We start from the raw sequence: 25,963 nt of genomic DNA, 5'->3' as shown, positions 1-25,963 counted from the left end.
CATCAAAAAAAAAAAACGACAAAAAAAATGTTACAGACGAAGGAGCAAGGTAAAAACCTTCAAGACCAAATAAATGAAGATGAAATGGGCAACCTACCTGAAAAAGAATTCAGAGTAATGATAGTAAAGATGATCCAAAATCTTGGAAACAGAATGGAGAAAATATAAGAAACATTCAACAAGGATCTAGAAGAATTAAAGAGCTAACAAACAATGGTGAACAACACAATAAATGAAATTAAAAATACTCTAGAAGGAATCAATAACCGAAAAACTGAGGCAGAAGAATGGATAAGTGAGCTGGAAGATAAAATGGTGGAAATAACTGCCAGGGAGCAGAATAAAGAAAAAAGAATAAAAAGAATTGAGGACGGTCTCAGAGACCTCTGGGACAACATTACACACAACAACATTCGAATTATAGGGGTCCCAGAAGAAGAAGAGAAAAAGAAAGGATCGGAGAAAATATTTTAAGAGATTATAGTCGAAAGCTTCCCTAACATGGAAAGGAAATAGTCAACCAAGTCCAGGAAGCACAGAGAATACCATACAGGTTAAATCCAAAGAGAAACATGCAGAGAAACATACTAATCAAACTATCAAAAATTAAATACAAAGAAAAAATATTAAAAGCAGCAAGGGAAAAGCAACAAATAACATACAAGGGAATCCCCATAAGGTTAACAGCTGATCTTTCAGCAGAAACTCTGCAAGCCAGAAGGGAGTGGCAGGACATATTTAAAGTGATGAAAGGGAAAAACCTACAACCAGGATTACTCTACCCAGCAAGGATCTCATTCAGATTCGATGGAGAAATTTAAACCTTTAGAGATAAGCAAAAGTTAAGAGAATTCAGCACCACCAAACCAGCTTTACAGCAAATGCTAAAGAAACTTCTCTAGGCAGGAAACACAAGAGAAAGAAAAGACCTACAAAAACAAACCCAAAACAATTAAGAAAATGTAATAGGAACATACATATCAATAATTACCTTAAATGTAAATGGATTAAATGCTCCAACCAAGACACAGACTGACTGAATGGATACAAAAACAAGACCCATATATATGGTGTCTACAAGAGAACCACTTCAGACCTAGGGACACATACAGACTGAAAGTGAGGGGATGGAAAAAGATATTCCATGCAAATGGAAATCAAAAGAAAGCTGGAGTAGCAATTCTCATATCACACAAAATAGACTTTAAAATAAAGAATGTTACAAGAGACAAGGAAGGACACTACATAATGATCAAGGGATCAATCCAAGAAGAAGATATAACAATTGTAAATATTTATGCACCCAACCTAGGAGCACCTCAATGCATAAGGCAAATGCAAACAGCCATAAAAGGGGAAATCAACAGTAACACACCATAGTAGGGGACTTTAACACCCCACTTTCACCAATGGACAGATCATCCAAAATGAAAATAAATAAGGAAACACAAGCTTTAAATGACACATTAAATAAGATGGACTTAATTGATATTTATAGGACATTCCATCCAAAAACAACAGAATACACTTTCTTCTCAAGTGCTGATGGAACATTGTCCAGGATAGACCATACCCTGGGTCACAAATCAAGCCTTGGTAAATTCAAGAAAATTGAAATCGTATCAAGTATCTTTTCCGACCACAGTGCTATGAGACTATATAACAATTACAGGAAAAAACTGTAAAAAATACAAACACACGGAGGCTAAACAATACGCTACTAAATAACCAAAACATCACTGAAGAAATCAAAGAGGAAATCTAAAAATACCGAGACACAAATGACAATGAAAGCACAACGATCCAAAACCTATGGGATGCAGCAAAAGCATATCTAAGAGGTAAGTTTATAGCAATACAATCCTACCTCAAGAAACAAGAAAAACCTCAAATAAACAACCTAACCTGACACCTAAATCAATTAGAGAAAGAAGAACTAAAAAACACAAAGTAAACAGAAGGAAAGAAATCATAAAGATCAGATCAGAAATAAATGAAAAAGAAATGAAGGAAACAATAGCAAAGATCAGTAAAACTAAAAGCTGGTTCTTTGAGAAGATAAACAAAATTGATAAACCATTAGCCAGACTCATCAAATAAAAAAGGGAGAACACTCGAATCAACAGAATTAGAAATGAAAAAGAAGTAACAACTGACAGTGCAGAAATACAAAGGATCAGGAGAGATTACTACAAGCAACTATATGCCAATAAAATGGACAACCTGGAAGAAATGGACAAATTCTTAGAAAAGCACAGCCTTCCAAGACTGAACCAGGAAGAAATAGAAAATATAAACAGACCAATCACAAGCACTGAAATTGAGACTGTGATTAAAAATCTTCCAACAAGTGAAAGCCCAGGACCAGATGGATTCACAGGTAAATTCTATCAAACATTTAGAGAAGAGCTAACACCTATCCTTCTCAAACTCTTCCAAAATAGAGCAGAGGGAGGAATGCTCCCTAACTCATTCTATGAGGCCACCATCACCCTGACACCAAAACCAGACAAAGATGTCACAAAAAAAGAAAACTACTACAGGCCAGTATCACTGATGAACATAGATGCAAAAATCCTCAACAAAATACTAGCAAACAGGATCCAACACACATTAAAAGGATCATACACCATGATCAAGTGGGCTTTATCCCAGGAATGCCAAGGATTCTTCAATATATGCAAATCAATCAATGTGATACACCATATTAACAAACTGAAGGATAAAAACCATATGATCATCTCAATAGACGCAGAAAAAGCTTCTGACAAAATTCAACACCCACTTATGATAAAAACTCTCCAGAAAGTGGGCATAGAGGGAACCTACCTCAACATAATAAAGGCCATATATTGACAAACCCACAGACAACACTGTTCTCAATGGTGAAAAACTGAAACCATTTCCTCTAAGATCAGGAACAAGACAAGGTTGCCCACTCTCACCACTTTTATTCAACATAAGTTTTGGAAGTTTTAGCCACAGCAATCAGAGAAGAAAAGGAAATAAAAGGAATCCAAATTGGAAAAGAAGTAAAACTGTCACTGTTTGCAGATGACATGATACTATACATACAGAATCCTAAAGATGCTACCAGAAAACTACTAGAGCTAATCAATGAATTTGGTAGAGTAGCAGGATATAAAATTAATGCACAGAAATCTCTGGCATTCCTATACACTAATGATGAAAAATCTGAAAGATAAATTAAAGAAACACTCCCATTTACCACTGCAACAAAAAGAATAAAATACAGAGAATAAACCTACCTAGGAGACAAAAGACCCATATGCAGAAAACTATAAGACACTGATGAAAGAAATTAAAGATGATACAAACAGGTGGAGAGATATACCATGTTCTTGGATTGGAAGAATCAACATTGTGAAAATGCCTATGCTACCCAAAGCAATCTACAGATTCAGTGCAATCCCTATCAAAATACCAATGGCATTTTTCACAGAACTAGAACAAAAAAATTCACAATTTGTATGGAAACACAAAAGACCCTGAATAGCCAAAGCAATATTGAGAAAGGAAAACAAAGCTGGAGGAATCAGGCTCCCTGACTTCAGACTACACTACAAAGCTACAGTAATCAAGACAGTATGGTACTGGCACAAAAACAGAAATATAGATCAATTGAACAGGATAGAAAGCCCAGAGATGAACCCATGCACATATGGTCACCTTATCTTTGATAAAGGAGGCAAGAGAATATAACGGAGAAAAGCCAGCCTCTTCAATAAGTGGTCTGGGAAAACTAGACAGCTACATGTAAAAGAATGAAATTAGAACACTCCCTAACACCACATACAAAAATAAACTCAAAATGGATTAATGACCTAAATGTAAGGTCAGATACTATCAAACTCTTAGAGGAAAACATAGGCAGAACACTCTATGACATAAATCACAGCAAGATCCTTTTTGACCCACCTCCTAGAGAAATGGAAATAAAAACAAAAATAAACAAATGGGACCTAATGAAACTTAAAAGCTTTTGCACAACAAAGAAAACCATAAAAAAGACGAAAAGACAACCCTCAGGATGGGAGAAAATATTTGCAAACGAAGCAACTGACAAAGGATTAATTTCCAAAATATACAAGCAGCTCATGCAGCTCAATATCAAAAAAACAAACAACCCAATCCAAAAATGGGCAGAAGACCTAAATAGATATTTCTCTAAAGAACAAACAACCCAATCCAAAAATGGACAGAAGACCTAAATAGACATTTCTCCAAAGAAGATATACAGATTGGCAACAAACACATGAAAAGATGCTCAACATCACTAATCATTAGAGAAATGCAAATCAAAACTACAGTGAGGGGGTTTTCCCTGGTGGCGCAGTGGTTGAGAGTCCGCTTGCCGATTCAGGGGACACGGGTTTATGCCCTGGTCCGGGAAGATCCCACATGCCGCGGAGCGGCTGGGCCCGTGAGCCATAGCCGCTGAGCCTGCACGTCCAGAGCCTGTGCTCTGCAACGGGAGGCCACAAAAGTGAGAGGCCCGCGTACCGCAAAAAAAAAAAAAAAGAACTACAGTGAGGTATCACCTCACACCAGTCAGAATGGCCATCATCAAAAAATCTACAAACAGGGCTTCCCTGGTGGCACGGTGGTTGGGAGTCCGCCTGCCGATGCAGGGGACACGGGTTCGTGCCCCAGTCCGGGAGGATCCCACATGCTGCGGAGTGGCTAGGCCCGTGAGCCATGGCCGCTAGGCCTGCGTGTCCGGAGCCTGTGCTCTGCAACAGGAAAGGCCACGGCAGTGAGAGGCCCGCGTACCGCAAAAAAAAAAAAAAGTCTACAAACAATAAGTGCTGGAGAGGGTGCGGAGAAAAGGTTAACCCTCTTGCACTGTTGGTGGGAATGTAAATTGATATAGCCACTATGGGGCCACTATGGAGAACAGTGTGGAGGTTCCTTAAACTACTAAAAGTAGAACTACCATATGACCCAGCAATGGGTCATACACCCTGAGAAAACCATAATTCAAAAAGAGTCATGTACCACAATGTTCACTGCAGCACTATTTACAATAGCCAGGACCTGGAAGTAACCTAAGTGTCCATCAACAGATGAATGGACAAAGAAGATGGGGCATATATATACAATGGAATATTACTCAGCCATAAAAAGAGACGAAACTGAGTTATTTGTAGTGAGGTGGATGGACCTAGAGTCTGTCATACAGAATGAAGTAAGTCAGAAAGAGAAAAACAAATACCGTATGCTAACACATATATATGGAATGTAAAATAATAATAATAATAATGGTTCTGATGAACCTATGGGCAGGACAGGAATAAAGACATGGACATAGGGAATGGACTTGAGGACACGGAGAGGGGGAAGCTTAAGTTGGGACGAAGTGAGAGTAGCACTGACAATATATACACTACCAAATGTAAAATAGATAGCTAGTGGGAAGTAGCTGCATAGCACAGGGAGATCAGCTCGGTGCTTTGCGACCACCTAGAATGGTGGGATAAGGAGGGTGGGAGGGAGATGCAAGAGGGAGGGGATATAGGGATATACGTATGTATATAGCTGATTCACTTCGTTATACGGCAGAAACTAACACAACACTGTAAAGCTGTTATACTCCAATAAAGACGTTAAAAAATAAATAAGGTTTTAAAAGTTAAAAAAAAAAGGACACTCAGGCTGAGGGAACAGCATGTACTAAATCAAAGAGATAAGAAAGCGCTTAGAGAAGTATGCAATGTACAAATCGGGAATGGAGGTGGTGATAATGACAGGGGAAAAAACTATACAAGTAGTTAGGGGCCAGGTCACAGGTACCTTGCATGTTATGCTAAGCTTGAACTTTATCCTGTAGTTAATGGAGAGTCACTGAAAGGCTTTAGGCTATTGTAAAAAAAATCCATGCTATAAGTACCAAAGCACTGAACTAAGGCTATAGAAATGGAAAGGCAAGGTTAGATTCAATTGATGGTGAGAAAGTGAAACTGATAGAACTTGGTGACTGGATAGATGTAGGAGGCAAAAGAAAAGGAAAAATCAAGGGTGCCTTCTATGTTTCCGGATTGGGAAACTAAGTTGATTATGGAGCCTCAACCAAGTAGAGAATAAGATAAGAAAAGCAAATTTGGGAGTGAAAGATGAGTTGTGTGTATGCTGAATTTGAAGTACCCATGTAACATTGAAATGCAACAGTCTAGTAGGCAAATAAGCTTGGAAAAAGGGCTTAAGATACATACACACAGGCACAGACACAAAGATATGAGAAAGAAAAAAGAGGAAAAAAGAGAGTGAGAGGATGAGAATACAGGTGGTAGCTAAAATTGTGAGGGTAGATGTGACTACATAAGAAAGGAATCTAAACTAAAAAGAGAACCAAGGTCAGAATACTGGGAAACACCAACATAAAAGGTGAATTTAGGGGACAGGAATGTCAGCGGTGGAGTTGTATCAAATGAGGTAGAGATTAGGTAAGACAGGGATTTCAGTATCCAATGGATTTGGCAATTTGAAGACTGGTGGTAACCCTCACCAAAGAAATTCCAATAAAATGGAGACTCAAAGATAGTAATGAGTTATAGCAGCGAAAGATATAAAGAGGAGGAAGAAAGAAGTGGAAATAGCTAAGACTCTCAAGAATCTCCGCTGAGAAGGGAATGCCTTCACTTCCTGCATCAGAACCACTTTATCTAAAACTAATATCCCTGTGCTTTATATCCATTCTCTTCCTGATTAGAAATTTCATTCTATTTATTCCTATTTTTTTCTATTACCTTTGGCTTCATTCTCTACTTGTTTCTTCTCATCAGACGTTGAACATGCTCAAGTTTTCCCACCTTAAAACAGCGCTTCCTGTCCCTCACACCCTCTGGCTCTCACCCACCTCATAACTAAAGTTCTTGAAAAAGTTCTCTTCTCATGACTTCTCTTCTAACTCCCACTCATTCCTCAACCTTCCTCTCTCTCTCATCTGGCTTCTGTCCCTACACTTCACTGAAGCTGCTCTTTGCCAAAGTCGTCAATGATCTCCTTATTGTGAAATCAAATGGATGCTTTTCAGGCCTGCATCTTACCTGACCACTTAGTGCCATTTGACATTATTGAGCATGTTCTCCCCCTTGAAATGCTCTTTCCTGTTAGCTTCCTTTCTGTCACACTCTTCCTAGTTCTCTCCATCTATCTTTCTGGCAGTAGAACTAGACTTCTTGGTGTGCACTGCTAGTTGGGTCACCTTGGACAAGTTACTTAACTTTCTCCTTGCTTCAGTTTTCTCATCTGTAAAATGAGGATAACCACAGTATCTACCTACTTCATAAAGTTACTGTGAAGATTCAATGTTTAGTACTTAGAACAGTGCCTGGGATAAAGTATGTACTTATTAAATGCTAACTACTGATATTATCAAATACTCTATGGCTGTCATACCTCTTATCTTCTTTGGGGTTTCTTTTTCCTCTGCCTTTTCCTAAAACACAGTGTTTCCTCACGGTTCTATGCAGATTCTTACCTTACTTTACACTCTCAGCCCTGGGTGATCTCATTCAATAACGGCAGAGGGTCTGTATGGTCCACAGACCCCAGAGCATCCCTGAGATACTCTCTGGGGGCTCATAAAGTCAAAACTATTTTCGTAATGATATTAAGACATTTGCCTTTGTTATGGTGTTGATATTTACAATGATGATGCAAAAAAGCAATGGTGGGTAAACTTATGGAAGCTGAGCACAAATCAGGGCAGCGGCACCAAACTGCAGTAGTAATTATTATATTCTTTCTTGCTATAGCCTCTTACTTAACAACAACAACAAAGCCAGTTTCACTAAAGAATGTTCTTGATGAAGCAATACAAATGATTAATTTTATTAAATGCCAACCCTTGAGTACATTTCTAAAAAGTATTCTGTGATAAAATGGGCAGTACACATAAAGTACTTTTATTGCACACCAAAGGATACGGTGGTCTCAAAGAAATGCACTTGTTTGACTGATTGAGTTGTATGCTAAACTAAAATCACTTTTTACAAAGAACACCATTTTTACCCCAAAGAATGACTGACAGACAAACTACGGTTATTCAGGAACTGGGTATTTCAGAGACATTTTCTTAAAAATGAATGAAATAAGCCTGTCACTTCAAAAAACAATCTTGCCATTGATAAAATTCAAGCTTTCAAGTGAAAATTAGAAGTTTAGAGACCATATATCTGCCTTTAAGCTTGACAACGTCCCAATACTTCAAGGTTTTTCTGATGAGATTGTTACACTGAGATTACTATGATTTTTTAATACTGTATAATGAAATGTATTGACATTTAGGATATCTGTATAACTTAGTGAACCAGTATTTTTCAAGTGACCAATACATGATGTCCATTCCAAGTGTAAGACACCAGTGGATTTTAACATGAATGGAAAGCTCATTGATATGGTTTCAGATTCTAACCAACCTTTAAGAAACTACTCCTTGTGTTTTGGTGTAGTAGCAAAGATAAAATACTTCCCCCTTCCAATAACATATCTGTGTAAAGCCATCTTTTATTTATATACTTCAACCAAAACAACATATCAGAAGGGATTGAATGTAGACGCCTGCGAGGAGAATCCAGCTATCTTCTACTAAGATATTAAAGAGATATGCAAAAATATAAAATCAATGTTTTTCTCTAAATATTTTTTTGTTTAGAAAATTATCTTTCAAAAATATGTTATTTATGTTAACATGTAATAGGCTTTTTTTTTTTTTTAATTTATTTTCGGCTACTTGGGTCTTTGTTGCTGCGCACGGGCTTTCTCCAGTTGCAGCGAGTGGCGGCTACTCTTCCTTGCGGTGCGCGGGCTTCTCATTGCGGTGGTTTTTCTTGTTGCGGAGCACCGGCTCTAGGCACGTGGGCTTCAGTAGTTGTGGCGCACGGGCTTAGTTGCTCCGCAGCATGTGGGATCTTCCTGGACCAGGGATCAAACCCGTGTCTCCTGCATTGGCAGGCAGATTCTTAACCACTGTGCCACCAAGGAAGTCCTATTTTTGTTATTTTTAATGAAATAATAAATATATTTCTTAAATGTCTCGATTTCAATTTCAAATATGAAAAAATTGAGAGGTATATGTAACCTACATCTACGAAAACTCCTTGGGATCCTCAATAATTTTTAAGAGTAAAAAAAAGAAAAATGCTGAGAACAAAAGATTTAAGAATTACTAAGTTATACTATTTATTCACTTATGTGCTGTTGATTCCCAACCATATATTATTTTGTATATTCCCTATACATATGCATGCACATCAGTGTGTTTTTTCTGAGTAAATTCTTAAGAGGACAGAATTTGCTATGTACAAGCAAATGTGTTATACACATTTGTTGTACACATATGTGCCTGTTGTGTACGAGGTACTACACTTCTCAAGGACACCTATACCACCAAATCCAACATTTCTTGCATGGTCGGTGTGCAAGTAATCTTTGCAGGTTTTTTTAAGGACTATTTTTTTTTAATTGGCCAATTTGCTCTTAAAACAAAGCAGAAACAAACTAAAAAGAAGAGAACCTTTATGCTATCCTAAGCCATGACAAGGCATACACTGTGGATTTATACCAGACTATTCTTCACTCCTTCTCCCATTTCCATCAAAGTTATCTTCACTTAGACCTATAAGAGGGCCTTAAAGAATTAAGATGACTAATAACTGTGCAATCTGATGAACCTACTTGGTACTGTGATGAGAAAGAAGGATCAGCATTCTGCTTACACCTTACCTTATTATGAGAGAAGTAAGTCGTGAGATAATAAGAATTACTTAGAGTATATAAGTATATTAAAATGCTTCACAGACACAAACTAATTTAAGACTAACTTGTAGTTTTATTATACAGTAGCTAATGAATACTTTACTTGCTATAGAGCAGCAAGTAGCAGCAGTTCTCCAAGTATGGCTGGAGAACAGCTGGAGGTCCCTAAGATTCTCGTTGTTAAAGAACTCCTCTAACTACCTACACACATTTCTTTCATTAAACATATTTATTTTTTAAATGGGTGAGTAATTATACTACTTAATGCATTTGCTTAAAGTAGGAACATAAATGCATGCATGTTGAATAAGAGGTGGATTAGAGAAAAAGGTTAACAAAAAGCTCTTTCTTAAGAAGTTTTTACCATCCTTCATAATTCAAGAAACAAGTGTTTGTTACTGGGACATTAAGCCTGTATTTCAGTTAATAACTGTTAAAAAGAACCGAATCCACCTCTTCCAAATTCCCATGACTTAACCTTGTGCATGCATTCATTACACTCTATTTTAACCACTGGTTTTCTTGCTCTCTTCCTGCAGGTAGACACCATGACTTACTTTTTTACCCTTGGCACTCAGTTTGATATCTGGCATATACTAAGCTCCCAATAAATAATTGTTGAAAAATGAACGGATGAACAAATGGGTAAAAACTTAATTCTCAACTAAAAGGTAAAGCGTTTCAAGGAAATGTGGCCACCTGTCCTCCTGGGTCATCAGATAACCTACCAGCTACATGTAGGAGGTCAATGATTTCCGGAGAATCAGTAGAAATTCAAGTTAACTAACTTCAGTCTATAACTGGAGATTTCCCCAAGAAGTATTAAAACACAACCACAACAATCTGATTTAGTTTGAGACCCTTTGTGCCTATAATTGAGACTCCTTACAAATGCTGACACTACCCCAGAACTAAGGACTACAAGATATATACCCTTTTTAAGAAACTCCATAGTTTTGAGAAGAATACAATAGTTTGATTATTCTCATTGCCTTATCAGGGCTGTGTAGCACCTCATGTACAATGAACTACTTGACAAACTTGTTTACACATCATTAACTACTCGACTGAGGAAATATATGCAGAAGAAAAAAACTCCAGAGCAATACTTGGCTAGAGGGCACTGTTAATCGACAGTTACTCAAAATAGACTATAACTAGTCATTTAAATCATTCAGAAAATGATTTACATTTTAAAAATCCCATTATTACTATAATTTTTTAGAAAGCCCCACTGTTTAAAACCTGGTCCAATATACTCAGAACTAATCACCTTCTGGTGCTTAAAAACAAGATCAGGGACTTCACTGGTGGTCCAGTGGTAAAGAATCCGCCTTCCAATGCAGGGAACGCGGGTTCGATCCTGGTCGGGGAACTAAGATCCCACATGCTACGGGGCAACTAAGCCAGCGCGCCACAACTACTGAGCCTGCGTGCTTCAACTAGAGAGCCGGCATGCCACAAGCTACAGAGCCCATGTGCTCTGGAGCCTGCGCACCACAACGAGAGAGAGAAAACCCACACACTACAACTAGAGAGAAGCCCGTGCACCGCAATGAAAGATCCCGCAGGCCGCAACTAAGACTGATGCAGCCAAAAATAAATAAATATTTTAAAAAAACACAAATAAAAAATAAATCAAATGTGAATCTACGGCCTTCCCTGGTGGCGCAGTGGTTGAGAGTCTGCCTGCTAATGCAGGGGACACGGGTTCGAGCCCTGGTCTGGGAGGATCCCACATGCCGTGGAGCAACTAGGCCCATGAGCCACAACTACTGAGCCTGCGCATCTGGAGCCTGTGCTCCACAACAAAAGAGGCCGCAATAGTGAGAGGCCCACGCACCGCGATGAAGAGTGGCCCCCGCTTGCCACAACTAGAGAAAGCCCTCGCACAGAAAGGAAGACACAACACAGCAAAAATAAATAAATAGTTAAAAAAAAATGTGAATCTACATTAAAATTCTCTTCTTGGTTATTAATACTTATTTGAATCACTATCATCAGCACTGCTCAATAGAAATAATGTGAGCCACATATGTAATTTTAAATTTTCTGATAGGCGCTTTAAAAAAAGTAAAAAAGAAACAGGTGAAATTAATTTTGATAATATACTTTGTTTAACCCGATATATCCAAAATATTATCATGTCAATATGTAATCAATGTTAAAAATTGAGATAGTTTACATTTTTTTCCCCTGCATTAAGTCTTGAAAATCGGGTGTGTATTTTACACTTAGAACACATCTCAGTGCTGACCAGTCACAGTTGAAATCCCCAAAAGCTAGTAGCTACTGTGCTAGCTAGTGGCTCCTATACTGGAAACCACAGTACTAGATAATTCAGAGAGAATTCTTCATATCTAGGAAAACTGCCTTTGCATCTAGGAAAATGAGTTTCAGATTTTTTTTTTAGTTAGAAGTGACTATGGTTAACTCCTTTTGCAGCAACACCTCAATTAACTTCCCCAAAGATAAAGTAGGAGTGGATTCAACCACAAAGAGCCCAAAACTCAGTGAATTCTTTAGAAAGCAGCTTTATCTGCCTAAAACTACCTCTGGTGAGGAAGCCAAAACAGGCACATCTCCCCCTCCCCACTCTATAAGGAAGGTACAGAGTTCACTTGATGCCTCCTCTTCTCCCCATTAATTTCTTCTTTACCCAGCTAGGAGACCCTAGTTTTCTGAATCAGGAAGGGGCTAAAGCAAAAATATCTGACATGTTTCTTTTCTGTGACAAATATATTGTCTCCAGGGGTAAGCCAGGAACCTGACCTCAGTCACAACAGTATTCAGGGTTGTCTGCAGAGCATCAACACCCACTGCACAGAAAGGGCTAGGGAAATTTTTCCAGGAGAGAGGAGGGACACATAAGGCTTCTGATCACCTGGAGCTTATTAAGAGGTGGGTTCTTAGATAAGGGCAGAGCCATGTGACCATCTTTTTCAATCTCACTCTGCTGGATCTGCAAACCTGACTTAATTCTGTGATTTACAATTCAGTAAGGCCCAACAGAATACCTTTAGGGATGTAGTGGAATGGGCAATCTCCCTTACAACCTAGTCAGCAGCTATGTCCATTCCTCCCAACACCTCTCTCCAGTCTGGAGGACCTACTAATACTGGGTCACAATGTTGTGACATGACATGGACCTAGAAGGAAGGCAGCAGGTCTGTCAGGAAGAGGAAAAAGGTTCTTCTTCCTCCACTTGGCAGAAGTGGGGAAGAACAGGAAATAAAAAAAGAAAAAAAAGGCAGCAAGCAGCAGAGTTAGCAAGGTTTACAAGAGGAAGATGAAATGAGTGGTTAAGAAATGTGCACAAAAAAGTGAGTCACTGCTCTTGTTTCTAGTTATAAGATAGGCCAGTAAGTGAGTCTGTTAGTCCCCTGTGCCAGAGAATGGTATTGAGAAAGTTCCTTAGACATGCCAGTGAGGTTGCCTTGGAAGTAACAGGAGAGAAGAGGGGACTGGAATAATGAATGAGCAGTAAGGAGAGCTCTAATCTATCTCCTGTATAATTCACCAAACAATTTTCTCCTGGCAACATAAAGCTCCTATTGCAATACCATATTCAAAATAAATGAGCCTATGTAGCTCTGATGATATCAATATTAAGTCTCAAGCTTATACTTGATCCCAAGGAATAAGTGCTCAGGGACTAGATATTAAATTTCAAACAATTTTATCTTTAAGATCCAATTTAAGTAAGACACGGCACACCTAGCTTGGACTATTCATTCTCTCAGGTCTCAATCATCAATGTAATATTAAAAGAAGTTTTAAAGAACAGGTGGAAGAGTTTCTTATCTCTCTTTTGATAGGGTATAGGGTAGCATGAGTGTGTGCATGGGGGGTGGGGAAAAAGAAACTGCAGAAAGGTGCACAACATGCAAATATTGTGTGGTGAAATTTAACAGAAACAAAGGAATTATAGTTTTGTCTCTCTCAGTCTAGCCAAACATCTATTTCATGTTGAAGATCTAGATTCCAGTTACTCCTCTGGGCATCTGAGTAGATGAGGGTGGACCCTTCTCAAACATTCAATCAGAATTTACTGACCACATGCCACATCGAAGGTATTTTGCAAGGTGCAGGCCACCAGAATGCAACCACTTAGCAGAGGCCCACAAAGGAAAAGCCTCTATTCTTGGGTAGGTAATAATCTCCTATCTGCAGTTCTTTAGCGAAATAGCTAGATACATTAATATATGGTCAGGTGGCTTTTCAAATCGTCCCTATCAGATGAGGCTACAGCTCTCCAGGGAATGTGGGAACTTAAAGAATAAAATGGGGACTTCCCTCGTGGCACAGTGGTTAAGAATCCGCCTGCCAATGCAGGGGACACGGGTTTGAGCCCCGGCCCAGGAAGCTCCCACATGCCGCGGAGCAACTAAGCCCGTGCACCGCAACTACTGAGCCTGCACTCTAGAGCCCTCGAGTCACAATTACTGAGCCCACGTGCCACAACTACCGAAGCCCGCACGCCTAGAGCCCGTGCTCCGCAACGAGAAGCCACCGCATTGAGAAGTCCGTGCACCCCAACCAAGAGTAGCCCCCGCTCGCCGCAACTAGAGGAAGCCTGCACGCAACAAGGAAGACCGAACGCAGCCATAAATAAATAAAAATATAAAATATTAATAATAAAATAAACAAATGCTTGGTGTGGTTGATAAGAAAGAGAAAGTAAGGATAAACTGTAAACTCTATATTTTTTCTTTAGGATATTCTTAAAACAACACAGAGATAATTTATCAAAGGGTATAGTGTAAGACATTAATATATGCAGAACAATTTGAAGCAAAAAATGCAAATTTCAGGTCAAACACATTATATTAAATAACCAAGAATAAGATGTACATGGATTTCTTCTCCAAATCCTAGAATAGTAGCAATGGCAGGTTAAATCTTAACTCTTGAAAGGGGGTTTTAAGGAATATGAAAAGTGGCCACACCATACAGTGGAAAGAGAATGGGGCTGGGGAAAACACTCTGGATCTTGGTTCTACCTCCTCCCCCAGGTGAGTGTGCAGCCTCTGAAAAGCTGCAAAATGTTTCTAAGCCTTAGTTTACTATTTATATAAATGGAGGTTGGAGTTCTAGCTCTTACAGTTCATGATTATTATATGAATCACTTTTTAGAAACTAAGTAGTTAGGATTTGAGAAAGGAGAAAATGTAGGAAAGAGAATAAATGAACCAATATTTCTGATATCTTTTTCTATACTCTAAAAGTGACTTCTATTACCTTTATGGAAGTCCAGCACAGTAAGAGAAGAACTGGTAATCCAGCTGTTATTTCTATTGCTAACTAAAGTCGTAGGTCTTAAAGAGAAACAAAGTAGCAAGACTGCTTCTAGGCTTAAACTTTCCTAAGGTCAAAAATGACATGAACAAGGTACATGTCCTTACTAGCCAAGGAATACCATGCTAGAATGCTTTCACATCAGTATTCCCATCCATCCCTTCTCCCCTGACACTGGAGCACCACAGAAACATTCAGATAGAATTCCCACAGGTAAAAAGGATCCTTTCCAGTGGCTGTGCCAGGGGATATGTCCGTCTTCACAGTCACCTGGGAGTACTCCTGGGAAATATGAAGATATATGCAAGCTTATATAAAATGAGTGTTTAGAAGCAACAAGCTAGTTCCTCTTACCACTAACTTGGGGAAATTTCCATATTAGTATATATTTATATGAAAAGCAGAGAATCTTTTCCTAAGACAATGAACTTTTTTTTTCTCTCCTGAATTGTGTATTTTCCTTTTCAGTCATTATACTGTCTTTCTCTATGTTTTTTTTGCTCTCATATACAGATGAGAAGGTGGAGAGTACCTGGACCTAGGTTACTCCTAAGAGGGACAAGCGGTTTGTGCCTCCACCCCAGGAATACTTAATACAACGACTATACTTAAACTTCTGGCACAGCACTTTGACGACAATACATAAACACTGTTAAATAATGGATGAATGGTGGGAAACATATATATTTTGAAAGATTTTTGTGTCAGAAATAGTAGGCAAATCAAAGAAGTAATCCAAAACAGATAATATTAGATTTTCAGACAGTAACAAAGTAGTCTATCTGCAATATAGTCCCATCCTCGAAAGGGCATTCCTGCTCTATAGGCCAAAGGAACAAAAGATGTCAAAGTGCCATCCTCGTTACCTGAGACCTATGCAGAAAGAAGTCACCTTTCCCGGGCTGTGAGTAGACTCGATCAAGATCACTCACAGCTATAAGTCCACATTGTAACATCACCACAGCAAGTCCTCAATGGATATCTTTATCTTCGACAGCAGACAGGAGCCGCTCACTCAATGAAAAGTGAAAACACTTTTTGTCAAGAACACATGGTCACTTAGAAGCTGGCTCAATACAGCTGTTGTCTCAATACAGCTGTTGTCTCATACACCCTAAGGCTCTCCATCCTTTCAGCATGACCACTCCTCCTTCCAAATTTCAGGCCTCCAAGGCCTGTTCTGCAACTAATTTGACACCTTTCCATACTCTGGAAGCCTCAGGCTCCACCACACCCTATCCCTACCAGATTTCTACTCTCTTACGGGCTCTGGCAGAATTTTATTGAAACACACACACGCGCGCGCGCGCGCGTCCATGCGGTGTGACGAACCAAGGCTTAGGGCCTAACTAATCCTGTGCCCCTCAACTATCTGGAACTAAAGTGCCCTCACAAATCTTATCTTCCCATGAACCCATTTCTTCGGCTTGTAACGTCTGGCTCTTGAGCCGACCCTTCAGTTTCCATGATCCCAACTAGTCCTGGTTCTGGCAGCCCTTTCTTGTTTCCCGCCTCGGGTTCTCGGTCGCAGCTCGCAGTTTCTTGGTCTGCAGAATCCTTGGAGGTTGGGGAGAGGCCCATGAGACACCCACCCCGGGCTCTCAAATTGAATGGGTCCAGTGTCCCCTTCGACTCTCACTCTTTCAATGTCCAAGCCCCAAACTCGCCCCTCGGAGCATCCCGCGCGCGGCCCAGGGCTCTCCCAGCCTCCTGCTTCCGGGCTTTCCCTGCAGCTCGTCTTCCGGTCCTCGACCTCCGCCTCTCCCCCCGGGCCGGTTTCACCAGCCCGCGCCCACAGCCCTTCGCGCCGCTCGCCCGCGGGCTCTCACCGCTCGAAGAGCAGCCTCACGGAGAACACGCCCGCCGCCAGCGGGAACACCGAGAGGATGTGCCGGGCCCGCGGATAGCCGTAGCCGTCGCCTGGCCCCTCGAGGTCGGCCCAGCTCACGTTCTGGGGCAGCCAGAAGCGCTCGCTCCACAGCCAGCCCCACAGCAGGCCCAGGGCTCCCGCCACCGCTGTCGCCATCTTACGCCCACCCCGCGGCCACCGCCGCCACAGCTTCAGCTGCCGCCACGGCCAACAGAACCCGCGGGGAGGCGGCCCCTGGGCGGGGCCGGACCGGCGGCCGCCCCCTTCCGGCCCCTTCTTGTCCCCGTCACGTCTCAGTCCGCCTTCTCTGAGGGGCCCAGCTTCTTCACCGCCCATCCCGCCTCCCCGCCCACCTCCCTCACCGCAGCCTCTCCGGCCGCCTCTCCTCGGGACTCCGCCTCCCGATCCCGGCCACGCCCCTCCTTTTCCCGCCCCCGCCTCCACCCAGCCCTGGTCCCGCCCCGGACAAGCACTCAACGCTCGTGCCGCCCCTTTTTGCTACCGGTTTCGGCGAAGATTTTCCTCCTCCCTCACTCTCCCGTCCAGCTACGGCTACACCCCTTATTTCAGGCATAGCTCCCTTATGGGGACATTCTTCTCAGTCCAGCCAGCTTAAGCTGTTCCTGCTCCCTGGAAGGCCATACCTCTCTCGCGCTCTCTCTCCCCCCTCCCTCACAGCCCCCATCTCTCACTAGGGTTTATCGCCATCTCAGCTGGTCCCGCCTACTAGCAGCGTTCTTTTTGCTCCCCACCCTTTTTCTCTCTTCGTGCCCCTCCGTGATCTCAACCCCCTGTCCTTGTATATCCCTCAAAATTGACTTTTAAAAATCCTTTTATTCTTCTCATGGGGAAAGGAAATGGAAGATATCCAAAGGAAAATATTAAAGGAAAAAGAAAAGTAGATGATGGCCAATGTTTAATGAGGTTTACTATATGCCAGGTACTGCCCCGAACATTTTACACACATTATTTAACTTCCTCATTCTGTGAAGTAGGTATTTACTATTTTATGGATGAGTTAACTGAGGTCCAGAGAGCAGCTTGCCCGAGGCTATATAAACAAGTGGTAGAGCTGAGCTTCTGAACTAGAAAGTCTTTAGATTCCAGAGCCCTGAGGCTTTATCCTATAAAACTCCTTAACTTTAGATGTCCGCATTGAACATTGAACTCTTTTGTGGATCTACATAAACAGGGAGGGGAGCCATAGACAAGAAACCTTCAAAACATTGAATTCTAAATTGTCCCTCAACCGCTGGAGAACGCTGAACCCTGGGTGCCAACCGTTCAAACCTGGCTACAAGGTTAATTACCACAGGCTACCTAGAATGATCTGAAAAAAGATTAAAGAACTAATCTTGTCCAAGGACAGAGTATCTTTATACTAGTAGGCATGCTTGCGGCAGAAGATAAAGAGTTTCAAAGGGAGAGAAAGAAGAGAAAAAAGGAGCCGCCTTAAGGAGTAGACTAGAAGGTCTGCTTGAGGTCAGTGGTTCTCAAACCTTAGTGTGCCACAGCTCAGACATTAGCTTCTCTCATCTCCCACATGGAGAGTTTGCTAAAAGTTTTCTGGGCTCCATCCAAAGAGATTCTGATTCAGGAGGTTCAGGGTAGGCCCATGGATGTGCATTTCTCATTTCTAACAAACTCAGAAGTCATGCCACTGTTGCTGGTCTGAGAACCACACTGCCTGAAGCCATTTTCGTCCAAACCCAGAAATAGCTTAATGGTAACTACCCTATATTCAAGATACGTTTTAAAAGAAGTAAACTCACAGGACCTCCCTGGTGGTCCAGTGGTTAAGACTCCATGCCCCCACTGCAGGGGGCATGGATTCGATCCCTGGTTGGGGAACTAAGATCCCACATGCCGTGTGGTGTGGCCAAAATAAATAAATAAAAGAAGTAAACTCTCTCTGATCCCATGGGAATTCAAAGCAGAGCCCCAAGGAACAAAGAACATGCTAACTTAGCATGCAGAGGCCAACACACAATGATCTTGGTCTCAAGATCTATTCCCAGAAAAACACATACGTACCATTTCTCAACCTCTTGATTGTTAGAAAACATACTGCTGACGAAATACGTAATGAAAGCAAATTTAGTACAGGTTTCACTTTGGCCAGGAGTGATCTGACCAGCAAGCTGGTAAAAGAACTAAGTTGGCCCCTATAGCAGTCATGGACAGAGTCTCCTTAACCATCTCAAGTCCCAAGCTGGCCCCTTTTCCTGCTTTACCAACAGAAAAATTCACATCATCCTATTGTCAACATTGACATAGTCCAACAAGTTGCCTTCATTTAGAGAGCTGAGAGAATAAATGATAAGCACTTTTTATTTGGCTGTTCTTTTGTTTTCTAAGAATGTTTAGTGTTATCTGGTCATTCTCTTGATAAGAATATCCTTTTATTATATTGATTATGGAGCTAATTCTTGTCTCTACGGTCTGTACCTATGTCTACCTTAGCCCTTGAAAGGCACAGAAAGGAGTTCTTCCAAGGGTAATCTCAGCCCCCAAGTACCTGATATACGGTGACATACTCAACTGATACCCATTAATGCCACCCATAGGCACTCAGACTTTTTGTATAAGGTTAGTAGATATAGGGAGTACAATGTGGATGGGTTAGAGCAGCAAGCAGTGAGTCACAGAGTAAAGGTAGCTAAACTCAAGCCAAGATTGGATATTTTATAAATGTCAGCAGGAACTTCTGGATTAACTGTTCAGTGAACAGGGCTTTCTAAATGACTTCAGCCTGTGTTGGGGCCAAGAGCAGATAGTAGTACCCGGACAAGCACTTAGAAGACCAGGCAAGACGCTGGAACACACAGTGACCCTGGAAAATGTTAACAGATGACTCAAAAAGCATTTCTATCTCCAAGGAAATCTACACTCCCATTAAAAAAGGTACCTTAATTGGGGCAGTTGCCTCTGCAAGCAAGGAAAACAAACAACCAACTATGCCTCTGCCCAGGGTAGAAAACAAGTCCATTTTCAGCAGAGGCATTTGGAAATTCCATTTAGCATTTAGGTATACTTGTAAGGTAAATTATTAAATGCGGAGTACAATTAACAATAAAAAAAACCACTGCATTTTGAATTGGTAAAACAAACAGCTCATTTTGAATGTACACAATAATTCTCTTGCCAAGTTGCTTTCAATTTTCAAGAAAAATGTTTTCTAGGCGGATGAAATCCTAAGATCAGCCCAACACTACCACCTAGTGGTGAGAAGTATACATTGCATGTCTCTTCACTTGATACCCATCAGATCCATCTGCTTTTTCTACCCAAACTGCTAAGGTAAAAGCAGGTCCTGAGAGACTGTAACAATGTAAAATAATAATGGAAAAGGAACATTGAAAAGTTCAAGTGTAAATTAAAAGCTTTATTGAATAAAAATGTTTCAGAGTAAGCAAGACTGTAAGATAGCAGAATATTTTACATCTCTAAAAAATATCAGAGCTAAATCTCTAAAAATGCAGTATAAAGAAAAGCCTATACCTTAGAACACCTCTCTCCCCCAACATACAATTTGGAATATCAATTATGTACAACAACTGTACTCAAGTTTATATTGTTCCAAAACCTTAATACTAGAAAACCATCTCCCACAAAAGGCCTATAACTGGTTTAATTGCACCCTAGGAATACTGTCTGCCATAAAAATCAATACATTTCAGAGCTTATAAGTATTAAAAAACTAGTGTCCCAGAAAGGGGATATCAGAAGTAGAATATAGGGTTTGGGGATCTGAGCTCAAGTGGTTTAAGGCTTTTTTTTTTTTCTTCTGTTATTCCTCCTTTAAACTCATCATTTTGCTCTAATATGCAACATGGCAAATACAAAAGATCTTATAAAAATATTGCAGCTTACAGTAAATTATGAGAAGCACAGATACCACCAGAGAAGAAAGCAATCACTTGGGGGTGTAGTCAAACGCATTGGCAAATACCATAGCTTATTTGGGACACAATGAATCTCTCCAAGCACTAAGGGTGCTCAAAAGGTGCTCCAAAAAGATGGTTATGCTATATCTCAATAATCCAGTTCAGGATGTTGTTTAGAAAGCAGGATGCAATAAATTCCCCATATATATCGGAGCAAGCAGTAAATTCCCCATATATATCAGAGTAAGAAAATTAACCTAAATTTTTTTTTAAAGACTAAATATTTGATCTCTTAACAGAGGAATACTAAACAATAAATTGGTATTCATGTAAAAATATACAAACTGTGCCCTTTATACTAAAGTGCATTCAGTCACAATGTTTAGGCCCCTAAATCCCTTCTGCATGTTTCCTAATTCCACAATTGAATTTTTAGTGTAACAATGTACTACTAATCATCTCTCCATTTTCATATTGTCTTTTGGGAGTACAATGGAAGCTGGACCATATCCGTTGGAATATTCCCCCCCACACACACACATACACACTCCCAACCCCCAAAAGACCTTAAAGCAGTTGTGTATATCATCATTGCTAAAAGAGAGGATTTAAGTAATGTTATCTAGCATTTAGAATTGGTTCACTTAAGCTGCACAGTATGGGATTTTTTTGAAGCAAGAACTCTTTTCCAAAGTTACTTCCACATAAATTACAGCTCATGCTAAGACAGCTGTTTTGTGCATCACTTTGATAAAGGGCAGTGGCTCACTAGCACTAACATAAATTTAAGGCCCAGCATCATTGCAATTTGTTATTCCTCATCTTCATCCTCATCATAGTACCGATTTCTCTTTATCTGTTCCTCCACAGAGAGCTCTTTGACTACTTCTCCCTCCCAGAATCCCACATCCTGGGATGTCTGATTCTGAGTAGTGAATTCTTTAGTGGAGGTGTTATCTGCAAAGCTAGACCAATTTTTAGAGTTGGGTTCTAGTGAAGACTGCTGTGTGAGAAGGTTTCTATCACCTTCATCTAAGTTTGCACCATTTTCTATAAGATTTTCACTCCCCATCTCAAAACTGTGAACTTCCTTACTTCTCCTTCCTGCCTCCTCTCCTTTAGATCCCTTGTTTGGCCAGGTTGTTTTTTCCACACTCTCATTCTTCTCGGAGGCGTTGGCATTTTCCGTTTGTTTCCTTTCTGCTGCTACACCTCCTCCGAACTCCTCACTCTGCTCTGACATGCTCCAGCCTTTCCTGATAGATGGGGACAAGGTTTTGGGGCTCTTGACTGAAGAGGTTCGAAATGAAGCTGCTACAGTGAACGGGCGGCTTCTCTCCTTCAGTGAAGAAGTTCGTCTTAGCTTCTTCAGATCCAGATCTACATCCTCAGGAGCTTCAGGCTTGCTGATTTCATCCTCAGGAGGCCACTTAGGCTTCGATACTTTGATCCCTTCCTCCAAGGCACTTCCTGAACTGCCAAGTTCAGTAGGGGGCGGCCAGGCAATCCTCAACTTCTTGGTTTCAGCTGGCTTGTCTTCTTTCTCCAGCGGGGATGAGGCCTTGGCTTCCATACTTGCAGTCAGCACACCAACCTTAGCAATGGGGGCATCTTCTACCCCTGGGCTCTGAGGGGTCTCCCCTGCATTTGGAAGCTGGGCTGGTCTCTCCAATGTTTCTTCGTTTTCATTTTTGCTCGCCCACAGATCCTTGTGTGGTCTGTGTCCAAAGCCTTCATCATAGTTGCCTTTAGATTTAAAGAGTTGATTGAAGTGAGGCTTGCAATAGATTCTCCCATGTAAAGAGGCATATGTTCCTAGACTGTTGTTTTTAAGAAAAAGAGCATAAAGTTAACAAATATGTATTCTCTTATTTACACCAGTAGGCTGAAACCTGGCAACTCCAGTATATTCAGAAGATGCTAAGTGAGAAAAATACCTTTAAAAGCACATCAGTCACTGAGGGTGTCCTTTTAAGCACATTTGTTTTATTATCCTTATAAAAAACATGCTCAATTCTAGGTCTGAACCTTCACAAGACATTCTTCCACCTGGTACATGCTCCCATTTTCAAGTGATTTCACTCCCCTCTGTCAAAACTGTTGAAAAAGTTACTTCTTCCAGGAAGTCTTCCCTAGGTAGTCCCACCTAGTTCTGATCATTCATATATTTCCTAAGTATTTCTAACCTATAACTACTTTTAATGATATTCCTTTGTAAAAAGTTGCATCTTTTCCCTCCTAGTTTCCCATCTGTGTTATAATTTAAAAGCATGTTTTTACAGGAATGGGTATAATGCTCTCCCAACGCTTGGCACTGAGTAGACGTCAGTGATTAAATAAAGGAAAGCTATGGTTAATAGGAGAATGGTGAGCAGTAGCCAGAAGTCGGTCTACCCTAACAAGAGTGCTGGACAGGCCTTTAGGACATCTGGTGTCTCTCGCAGGGTTAACACATTTTAAAGGGGGGTATAAAAACAACAGAATTTCCACAGAAGAAATATAAAAATTCAAAAATTTAGAAAAATGTGCTCTGGAGAAAAAAATACAGTGGACAGAAAAAGAACCACCGTGTGGAAGTTACAGAGGCACATTTTGGCTCAACAGAAGGAAAAGTTTTCAAGCTAGCGCTAACGCTGGAACTAGCTGTAGTGGGGTATTAACCCCCGCAGAAGCGCCACGCAGGTGCCAGGACATCTTTCAACAGTATGCTGGAAAGGGTGCTTGCTCTGGAAGGAAGGCTGGAGGAAATGACATCCTGGTTACTTCCTCCTCCAAGGTTCTATGGTTAAAATGAGTTAATATGGAATATTTCCCCAATTTGTCACATTTATATCCATACTTTGAGTAACTTGGAAGAAATGATACATAATTATTTTCTCAGAAAATAAAATGAAGCAATATACAGAAAAATATATGCCCTTCAGGATCTATTATTATTACTATTTTTACCATTTATATAGTGTTTGGGATAATTTCAAGGGCTTCAACAAGTATCCTCTTGAGATTTCTTAACTGTATGATTCTATGATACCAAGGGAAAACATTCTACTAAATTAGGTCACAGGGGCAGTTACCTGCAACTTACATGATTTAAGCTTCGGTCCTAACATGTAAATTAACATGTGAGAGTACCAAGAAGTTCTAAACACCATTATAATTTGATATAAAATGCCTGTCATTAAATGGTACTTTTTACTTTCTTCAGAGGTCCTCAACAGCACACACTATTAGCACCACAGATTTTAGTACCAGTGTTCTAAAAACCAAAGACTCCCTCTGGAGGTCCAACCACACAGAGAGATGGCTTGTTTTGGCCTGGCTTACCTCAGTTTGTTGTTGCAATAGGAACAACGGAAGCAGCTGATGTGAAACACCTGCTTGTTGGCCAAGAGACGCTCCATTGAGTAGACTGTTTTCTGACATTCCACGCAGGTCTCTCTTGCAGGTGCCTGAAACTTCTAGGAAAAGCAAAGGACCACTTTAGCTAGCAAAGGCAGTGATGAGTTAGTACTCTGCTGAAGTGGGCCCTGGGATTTACTTTGTTATCTAAGGGCTCCCTTACCTGGTCTGTCAATTCTCAGAGGAACAGTAAGCCTACTGCAATTCTATCGGTTGACTCTCTAAAGCCAAGAGGCTCTCCTGAATTCCTTACCCAGATTGTCTGGCTGCCGTAAGTGCAGCAGCCACTGAGGATGGGTGGAGCTAGGGCTGGACTGCAGAGAAAGGCTTAGACAAACCACCGCACACACACACACACACACACACACACACACACAAGTACACACAAAATGATTCCACGCACAGGAAATGAGGAGAAAATGTCATCACATACAGAAGAAAGAAGTTTGATGGTTTGATCCAAGCGCCAAATAAGAAGCAGAACAGACTTTTTAAAGACCAGATTCTGAAGGGGGTAACTTTCAAGGAGAGAAAGCATTTGGCTTTGGGAAGTAGGAAAAGACTTTTAAAATCTTTTTATTTATTTATTTATTTATTTTTACTGAAGTCGAGTTGATTTACCATGTTGTGCCCATCTCTGCTGTACAGCAAAGTGACTCAGTTATACACAGAGACATTTTTTTAAATATTCATAAAAGACACTTTGATAAAGCATCTCTCAGTCCCCTCTGCATATAATCTTGACTTGCTCAATCCACTAGACAAAACATTTTTAAATAAAGCAAAATTGACACATAAATGGAACATTTTAAAAGACACACAAACTATTTTATTAGGATTCCAGAAGAAAGCATAGCCCAATAAAGCTACAGGCTCTATAATCTTTTTAAAACACCAAATGGAGAATAAAACTAATGTACTGGGTAGGGGGGTGAGTCATAACGGGGATTCATGAACTGTTTGTAAAGTGTGGAATATGGGCGGGGTGAGCACAGCTGTTGCTGGTAAACTCAGTCCTAAACTACATAAAGTAGGTTGTATTAGCACTGATGAAAGCTAGAATTCCAAAACCATAAGTTTTTACATGATAAGAAATAGTTACATGGCCACTAGGGGTGGGGGTAAGAAGTCCCTAGGTGTGTGTGACTCTTGACTTGTCCCAAGAGAAACAGCTCAACCAGTACATGCAGAAGCAGCTTTAGTTAAGGTGGCCTGAAGCTCTTTCAGGCACCTTGGCGGCCTCTGCCACCAAGACCGGTATGGTGGTAAATAATACAATTTAGTCCCAAAGCCCAGGGCCTGAATGGTTAAGGTAAGCCTAAGATAAACCAGCTTATGGGTAAGACAGAATTTTGATTAAAAAATCCGAATAGACCCATAAAAAAAATTCAGACTGCTGGTTCACTTGCCACATGATTCACTAGGAAGTAAAGCAAAAATAGGAATGGTTTTCCAAGTAGATGTGGACAGAAAATGAGAGTAGAAAATGGAAGTAAAGGTTAATATCTATAAAAGGGAGTTTAATAAAATTAGTGCCCCCAAATAGCACCAAAGAATTTAAAAGTGAAGGAGGAGGGCTGAGTGTTAACAGCAGCCCCTCCATTCCTAGGGTTAGAGTAGAAGAGAAAAACTTAAAGAATCAAAGACCACAGCTACAACTTAAGTTTACCAGGCATAAGGGAGGAACTTAAATATGATCAAATGTATTGTACTGAATGCTGCTGGCAGA

At 40.6% G+C, this 25,963-nt stretch overlaps 2 protein-coding genes across 4 annotated transcripts in view; both read right to left on the bottom strand.

The window, feature by feature from the left end:
* Positions 1–17,235, bottom strand: part of CERS5 (ceramide synthase 5) — a 35,127-nt gene extending 17,892 nt beyond the window's left edge. The window contains exon 1 of one of the 2 annotated variants that reach the window (XM_019934466.3): positions 16,908–17,235. In XM_019934466.3, the coding sequence (XP_019790025.1) occupies positions 16,908–17,104 (197 nt within the window). In that variant the 5' untranslated portion in view covers positions 17,105–17,235. The remainder of the gene's footprint in view (positions 1–16,907) is intronic. The other variant, XM_019934464.3, reaches the window with a different exon arrangement.
* A 3,077-nt stretch (positions 17,236–20,312) lies between these two features.
* Positions 20,313–25,963, bottom strand: part of LIMA1 (LIM domain and actin binding 1) — an 83,248-nt gene continuing 77,597 nt past the window's right edge. For both annotated transcript variants that reach the window (XM_019934458.3, XM_019934462.3), the window contains exons 10-11: positions 24,160–24,293; positions 20,313–22,655 (exon numbers count right to left, since the gene is read on the bottom strand). In XM_019934458.3, the coding sequence (XP_019790017.1) occupies positions 21,647–22,655; positions 24,160–24,293 (1,143 nt within the window). In that variant the 3' untranslated portion in view covers positions 20,313–21,646. The remainder of the gene's footprint in view (positions 22,656–24,159; positions 24,294–25,963) is intronic.

Source organism: Tursiops truncatus, chromosome 11, assembly GCF_011762595.2.
Source record: "Tursiops truncatus isolate mTurTru1 chromosome 11, mTurTru1.mat.Y, whole genome shotgun sequence".
In the NCBI taxonomy this organism is placed as follows: Eukaryota; Metazoa; Chordata; class Mammalia; order Artiodactyla; family Delphinidae; genus Tursiops; species Tursiops truncatus.
This window is presented reverse-complemented; position numbering and strand designations above follow the sequence as displayed.